This window comes from Myripristis murdjan, chromosome 19 (genome assembly GCF_902150065.1).
Source record: "Myripristis murdjan chromosome 19, fMyrMur1.1, whole genome shotgun sequence".
Taxonomy (NCBI): Eukaryota; Metazoa; Chordata; class Actinopteri; order Holocentriformes; family Holocentridae; genus Myripristis; species Myripristis murdjan.
Genome location: NC_043998.1, coordinates 26,038,472 through 26,046,877, shown reverse-complemented (window position 1 = coordinate 26,046,877; position 8,406 = coordinate 26,038,472). Strand labels below are relative to the sequence as shown.

The 8,406-nt window shown below is 44.4% G+C and overlaps 1 protein-coding gene across 1 annotated transcript in view; it reads right to left on the bottom strand.

The window, feature by feature from the left end:
* Positions 1 to 2,932: 2,932 nt before the first annotated feature.
* Positions 2,933 to 8,406, bottom strand: part of htra1b (HtrA serine peptidase 1b) — a 34,559-nt gene continuing 29,085 nt past the window's right edge. The window contains exons 7-10 of the mRNA XM_030077217.1: positions 7,929 to 8,043; positions 7,314 to 7,371; positions 6,165 to 6,260; positions 2,933 to 3,565 (exon numbers count right to left, since the gene is read on the bottom strand). Of these exons, the coding sequence (XP_029933077.1) occupies positions 3,397 to 3,565; positions 6,165 to 6,260; positions 7,314 to 7,371; positions 7,929 to 8,043 (438 nt within the window). The 3' untranslated portion in view covers positions 2,933 to 3,396. The remainder of the gene's footprint in view (positions 3,566 to 6,164; positions 6,261 to 7,313; positions 7,372 to 7,928; positions 8,044 to 8,406) is intronic.

Sequence of the window (8,406 nt, the reverse complement as noted above, 5' to 3'; positions counted from 1 at the left end):
AATGGGCGTTAAAGGGAGGCAGACAGACAGACAGACAGATGGAAACCAATGAAAAAAAGAGATTGTTTATTTTAAATGATTGATTATTTACACCGTAAATAACTTCCATGTTCACTGATGAAGCGTGTGAAGCTGAGGGACTCTCGCCCACGACTGAAGATCATTAGAAGGGCTTTGGATCGTTTCTAACTTTGCAGAATGGTGGATTTGTATGGTGGTGAATTAGGGCCATTGTAGAGGAGCAAAAAAATAAACAAACAAAAGAACATAGCTGGTAGGGGAGGTAATATTCTGTGAACACACACAAAAAATTCTAATTAAAGTGGTAGATTTACAAGAAAAAAAAAATCCTGCTGATCTGAGCCCAGAATCAGCAGATTGTTTTCTTCTGAATCGGCCCAAGTCACAGCAACGTCTCTTCAGAGTCCAGATGCTGAGGAGGAGGTTGGGGTTCTGGACTCAGACCAGCAGGATTTCCTTCTGACTGGATCCAGTTTCTGTTGTGTTTTTTCTCAAAAATTTGTGACTTTGTAATCTCAGAATTTTTTAGTTTTTTCTCATGAATTAATAACTTCAATCTCATTTTTGCCCCAACCCTGAGCTCTGTTAGATAACTAACTGGCCAGAAGGCTAATTGTGTTACTGTTGACATGCCAATGCTTACTGCTGCTAGCTGCATTAGCTCAGTTAACCTGAACAAAGTGTTAGCCAGCAGGATAATCATGTTACTGCATAATACATCTGTTCGCTGATGTGCTAACAGATGCATTAACAACAAGGCAGTGATGGTTAGCTTAGCAGATGCTGAGGTTTGCTAGCTGACAGTCAATCAGTCAGATGGATCAGTGATCAATCGATCAGCTTCCAGTCAGAAACATGCAGAAGCCGAGAGCAGCTGCGGTCACAATTCTGTGACATACCTTAATTATATATCGTTATCTGGAGATAGCAGGTTCAGTATCTCGTTATCTTGAGGCTGATATCTCGACATGACGGGATAATGAAGTTTGGTTGTTTTCTCTGTTTTAGACCTGATCAGTGATGACTCTCCTGATAGTTCTGTTATTCAGAAATAATGAGTTACCATCCATAAAACAACTTTTTGTCTCTTCATCATGACAGTTCATCCTGTTGTCTCAGGAAATCTGCTCCTCGTTGTCTTGAGATAACGAGATAATTAACCCTGGAGACCTCCAACATGGACGTCCTCTGTAAGACGCCCTGACCCACAGCATGACCCTGCAGGGAGGACACATGACTGAGGTTTGCATAACACTGTACACCGCCCCACACACACACACACACACACACACACACACACACGGGCCAAAGGATTGCGTCACTGCAGCGCTGCGCCCCGTTGGCTCGCTGGGAGGTGACACAGAGGCGAACATGCCAGAGTCCCATAGCAGAAACATGATTTTGGAGAAAGGACCAAATTCTGTCTCCAGCTGTTTTTCTTCTATTTCTTAACCCGAGCAGACTCCTAGAAACACACACACACACACACACACACACACACACACACACACGCACGCACACACACACACACACACACGTTGACCTGGGTCACTTTTGGGGACATTACATCGACTCCCATTCATTTCCTGCAAACTGACCCGAACGCTCAACCACTGACCCAGAAATCTGCTTTTTCCCAGCTGGAGACACGAGCTTTGGCCTAAATTAGACAATCTGTTCTCAATTAACTGTCTCTCTGTCTGAAATTTGTCCTCAAACATATTGTAGCTAAGTCACACACACACACACACACACACACACACACACACACACACACACAAACAGTGGAATGAGGCCTGACAGGGGTTTGGTTTCTCCTCACTTAACACACATTTATTTGCACTGGCATGCTTCTTAGAAAAAGCATGAGTCAAGAGTGAGACCAGGACATTTCTTTGACTTCCTGTCATTCTGCCTTGTTTTTGTACTACACTCTGTGCTGTATTGTTTAAACCATTCCAGCTGCCTGGAACTGAGACTGGTTGTACTGTATATTTCTGATTTCGGTGTCTCATAATCCCAAACGGGACGGGTCGTCCGCAAGACACGAAATAACATTCCTCCCTTCATTCGTTCAGTCATTTCACGCTGCATTCGCCAGGCAACTTTTCAGAGGAGTTTCAGGAAAATCATAGTTTGTAGCCCTGGCGTCTAACACTCGCCGGTCAAAGGGGATCTGTCCAAACCCACAGAACTTTTACTGTGAACTCTAGAGGAGATCTGGAGGTTTCCGAAGATCCCAAACGTGAGCTGCTGAACTCTTTTCTATGTGATGTGATTCTGCAGCCATAAAACAGGTTTTGAATATTTCCCTCAGAGTCACAGTGACGGAGCCTCAGCAGAGACACAACATGGAGGAGACACAAGTTCAGAGTTTTCTCTCCAGAACGTTCCTGCTGATCTCCTCCCAAAGCGAGCAGTGGGGTTTTAGAGCTGTGTTGATGCACAACGGATCATTGGTTCAGAAATGTTGACATTTCAATGTATTTGTCGGTTTGCACAAATGTGAAAATGGCATCATTTTATTCTGGCGACTGAGTTGGAAACGCTCCCTCCTCCTCCTCCTCCTCCTCCTCCGCCAGGGAAAATAGTGCCCAGGGAAACTTTCCACAGCCAATTATCAGCTGTGTGGTTTCTGAATGTTCAGGACTTTGTTCGCCGCAGAAGCAGAGCATTATAAGGCGGCTGCTTCAATCAAAAATTGCATGATTTGATAAATTGTTTACAGTAAATGTGGAGTAATTGTAGTAAATGAACCAAACATTCAAAATCAGTGGAATGCTCCTTTAAGGGCAAATCTAAGGGAACATGAGAGTTCATAGGAACCAGATTAACAGTGAAGTTGAAACCAACACTTAGGACATCAACACTGCTAAAAAAAAAAAGAAAAAAGAAAGAAAGAAAGAAAGACAACACTTTTAAAAATAATTTTATTCCCTTTATGAAAATTGTCGTCAAACACAGACACAAAACACTATTTTAAAAAATATCCCATCGACAACGAAACAGAACCGTGTTAGACCCTCTGTCACCGCTCGCTGTTAGTACAATACAAAACATCCAAAATGAAAAGAGGGACGAAAAACTTTGAAGCTTCAGTTCCCAGGGCATCTGTGTGTGTGTGTGTGTGTGTGTGTGTGTGTGTGTGTGTGTGTGTGTGTGTGTGTGTGCATTATAGCATGGGAGAATAGTAGTAGAAGTAGTATTAATTACAAGTTCTTGAACGCAGGCGTGGCCCCAGACACACACCCCTATTGGTTGCCGGTTTTTCAAAGTGTTCATGATTGGTTGAAAAACACTGAGAGCCAGCTCTGGATTGGTCGACTGATTTCAGATTCGGGGAGGGGAAGGGGGGACGGGGGCGGGACGCAGAGGTCAGGGGTCGATCTCCTCCGGGACGATGGTGAGGATGACGTCCTCGTTCCCTCGCCGCACCACCGTCTTCAGCGCCTCGTGCTGCCTGATGGCGGCGCTGACGTCGCTGGCCGAGGTGATTCGCTGGCCGTTGATGCTGATGATGACATCACTCTCCCGCAGGCCGGCACTGTCGCAGAGAGAGAGGAAGAGCCAACGTTAGCGCCGCGCTCGGGCATCACGCCTCCTTTACTGTGGATTACTTTATTATTAGTACTATTATTATTATATTCCTACTGTTTATATTATCAATTCAAATCAAATCAAACTTTATTTATATAGCACCTGTCATACATAAAACAAATGCAACACAAAGTGCTTTACTTTAAAATACATACAACCCAAACCCCCCACCCCCCATACTCACTCACACACGCACACACACACAAGTACAACATATTTCACACATGCATACACTCCAGGCATACACCCCACCACACCCCACCACACCCCAACCCAACCAAAAGATAAAATGAAACATGGCTGAGCACTAAGGGACCAGATGAGGAAACACCATTCATTCTTTGGGAGCCATCCACACCGAGAGGCGTCCCAGCCCCCGACTACAGGGGGCACCACCACAGAGACCACCCCGACCCAGACAGACAGGAGCCCACACCACAGCCATAAGGCCATGGAACAGGGCCCCCAACCATCCAGGCCAGGACAGGCCCCAGGACAGCACCCCCTGCAGGCAGGCCAGACACAGCTCCCAGTGTGGAGGGCCCCCATGAGGAAAACACTGGAGCTAAAAACTAAAATACAACAGAGTAAAATACAGTCAATACTAAAAGGTATAGAAAAAAAAAAAAAAAAAAAAAAAAAAAAAAAATATATATATATATATATATATATATATATATATAATGAAGTGTAATAAATTAGTGAGTATTAATAAATTAAAAACAATAAAACAATACAGGCAACATAAATATGTATTAAAAAGTAAAAAAAATTATTTAACAAGCAACTAAAAACAATAAAAGCAATAGTAGCAGCATAAAAGAATAGAAATAGAATCAGATAAATGTATTATTATACATAAAATAATAAAAACAATGAAAGCTTCAAAATAAAAAACTGCAGCGAGAACCATATAGAAAATGAGACACTTTGTAGTTTTATTGCAGGAGATTTTTACTGCAGAGGAACAGCACTTGTACTTGTACTGCAGTCACATACCAGCAGAGGAACAGTACTTGTACTGCAGTAACAGTTTGCAGTGCCAGCAGTTTGTTCTCTCCCCCTGTCAGAGGGACTTGGATCAGCTCCATGTTTCTGGATTTATCTCCGCATTTATTTCCTTTTCCGAGGCAGCGGTGAAGTTTTCATGTGTTTTGGGTCGTGACGTTCAGAGAGAGATTCCAAACCAGACGGTGGCCTCAGATGCCGACCCCGACTCTGATCAGCACCAAAAAGAAAAAACAACAAATAGCAGACAACAAGAAAACAAACTGTTGCTGCTGTTTCCTCAGCTGGGGCCTCCAGGCAAACAGCTTCTCATGTGGCCAGAAAAAACTTTCCCCAGACAAAAAAACATCTTCTGTGGCGGCGAGCGTGCAAACCTGCAGGAGCTCGACCCCGCCCTCGCACACGGCGAGAGTCACACAAACCAGGCCAAGTACTCATTTAAAATGACTTCACAAACCCAGTTACCAGCCGGCAGGTTAGGCTGTGTGAATAAATGACATCAAAGTTTGTACAAATTAATATCTGAGCCACATCCACTTCCTGCTTTATTTTCTCCTTCAACTTCTGTCCTACTCAAAATTTGATTCAGCTTTGGTTGTTTACTGTAGATGAAACAAACGTATATGATTTTATCTCTACATCATGGCAGATGCTACAAAAACTCATTAAAATGTTAATTTTTAAAAAACATAACCACATAATTAAATACCAATTTAAAAAAAGATTGTTATGTTACCCCGTCTACCCTGCCGTTAAAACAGGAGAACAGGCTGCAGTTCAGTGTTGTGTCCACCGGGGGGCAGCACTGAGCCCCTGCTAAACAGCGTAGAATATGCGTCGGTCAGTGGGGCTAAATGCTATAACCTGATCAGTCCATTTGATTCCAGATATTGATCAGGAACTGTTCATCTGACTCTGTTTAGCCTCCACGTCGCCCCCTGCAGGTGGAGCATCTCCCTGTATCTCTGGTAATCCAGTGAAACTGAGTGTTGTAACGTCTCTCTGCCACAAGGTGGAGACACTCCATCTGGTTACACTGCAGCTGCTTCACTGCACAGCCATGTGACCGCACCAGAGTTCTGGGCAAGGTGTGCCTTGTCTTGTCCAGAACTCCAGTGGGATTCATAAACGCACAAATGCTCAACAGCGCGACCCCCTGGACGACCTCACCGACCAATCAGAAGTGAGGACAGTTTGATTTAACTGACTGATTCCGGTCCTGTGCAGCTCAAACAGCACTGACCGGTGAAAAGCGAATGTGCTGAAGGATTATTGATCATGTTATTGGCTGAGTGTGTTTACATGTTGGTGAAGTGCACACGCCTGGCAGTGCTGTCATTTCTACATTCCAGCTGACATCTGTAATATTTTTCCATTCTTGCCGTGTTTTTCCACATGTGGGACGTTTCATCACAGAATAAGACGTATGAGCTCCACCAAAAAAAAAAAAAAAAAAAAAAAAAAAAAAGTAAAAAAGTAAAAAAGTATCCTGACTCTTTGGGTGAGTTATTGTTTTGTGCAGATAAGATGTCACTCACGTCTCGGCGGGGGTCCGGCTGATGACCTCGATGACGTACGCGCCCGAGGTGACGTCCGGGAAGTCGGCCTGCCGCTCCTTCAGCTCCTTGGCCAGCCTGCACACACAGAGACACACCGAGCTCAGCGGCACCGCCACGACCGCACCCAACCTGCACGCACAGCGCCCCCTAGTGTCCCCAGTGCCCCCCAGCACCTCCCAACGCCCCTCAGTGTCCCTCAGTGCCCCCCAGCACCTCCCAACGCCCCCTCAGTGTCCCCCAGCACCCCCTATTGTCCCCCAGTGTCCCCTAGTGCCCCCGTGTCCCCCAGCACCTCCCAACCAAACGCCAGGGTGACGCACTTTGGAGGGGCAGTATTGGGCGTTGCGCTCGCCGCAGGCTGTGGGCGGGGCCTGGCGGCCGGCATCTAAGGCTGAGGTCATGGTTTGATGGGGTCGCCACCCATGTTCAGTATGAAAGTCTCTTTTTTTTTTCACTTTCACTCCATAAACATCTGAACCTTCACTGCATTTCTTGTCACAAAAAAATATATTATGTATAATATTATAATATATATGTTGCTGCTTTAGTAATGGAGGGAAAAAAGATTTTCTTTACAGGACAAAAGTAAGAAAACCAAAGAAATGTGTAAAAAAAATATAAATAAAATAAAAATAAAATAATAAAAAAGAAAAAATGTTACAAATTACATCAAAACAACAACAACAAAAAAAAAAAATATTTAAAGGCTATTTAAAAATTGTTAGCTTTTGGACAAAATAAAGAAAGAAAGAAAAAAGAAAAAATAAAACAAAGAGCATCTTCATTTTCTAAAGAAGCATGTTCCTTTTAAATTTGTATTAGAAAGACAAAGACAAAGGAGGTTTCATTGAGGTTTCAAGGAGTTAATAAGCAACTGTAGATTTTATTTATCCATCCATTTAATGCTGAAGTGAGATCCTACCATCATGAGGTGGTAAATGTGAATGCATTTCTAATGAGAGACAGCAGGGGTTTTAATTTGAAAGGAGAGGCCCGTCCACAGTCAACAGGAGCTTAAAGGCTGACATCTGCTGGCAGAAACCCCACTGCAGCACTGCAGCATCACTGTGTCAATGTGTGTGTGAGTGTGTGAGTGTGTGAGTGTGTGTGTAGCCGGCCGTGACTCACGCGGACGTCAGCGTCATCATCCTCACGCCGATGTATTTCTTCTTGGGCGCCGCTTGACCTGCAAAACAACAGGAAGTGAGATGAAGTGACTGTGAACACACGGACACTCCTCTCGTCTCACAAAGACCATCCAAGACTCTAAATCTGCGTTTGTGATGTCCAGAGGTAAAAAATAAAATAAAATAAATTCATAAATAAACAAAAATCTAGTTATATCAAATATCATGTTGCTTTTTAAATGGATGGGGATCAAATTCTGCTGATGAGGAAAGGCTGCAGGACCCAGACTGAGACTCTCAGGTCGCTTTTCTAAACAGACTCAAAGCACAAATATAACCTTTTCCTGCTTCGAGACGAATTCTTAGGCTCCATAATTTATGCAAATTCTGCTCCTGAGGAAAGGCCTGATTTAGTTTTGGAAAGAGATGAATTTCTGCACATGAAACCACAGACTGAGACTCTAAGATCATCTTTCTAAAACGACTTAAAGTGCAAATAAAGCTGTTTTGTTTTTCCTGTTTTTGACCTAATTTTGACATAATTTATGCAAATTATGCAAATGAGAAAAGGGGCTTCACAGAGGCCACAGGGAGGTGTCCGCTGGGCGTCCCGCACCTTTGGCCTGCCGGTCGTGTGACTCGGCCAGGAACTGCCTGATCTTGTCTGACGGGATGGCGAAGGAGATCCCCGCCGTGACCTTCAGAGTGTTGATGCCGATCACCTCTCCGTCCTGCAGGACACACACACACACACACACACACACACATGTATCAGCAGCGTGGGCCTTGTGTTCCTCTGGTTCCCTGTCTTCGCTCTGACGCCGCACCACAATAAAAGCCAGCACTCCCACATGAAGCTCGTTAAGTTCCTGCCTCGGTTTAACGGCCCGGCCGCTGGAACCTGAAACCCTAATGGCAGTCAGCTGCGGCCGCCGGCTGCACGCCAAGCATGACCTCAACTTTGTATTTACTGCCACTTAATAAAGACTTCATGGGACTCTGTGTTTATTTCTATGGAATTACATGCAAGTTGCACAACTTCTGGATCTGGACCCAAAGATGTTTCTGGAGCGTCTGCAGGAACCAGAGGTGAA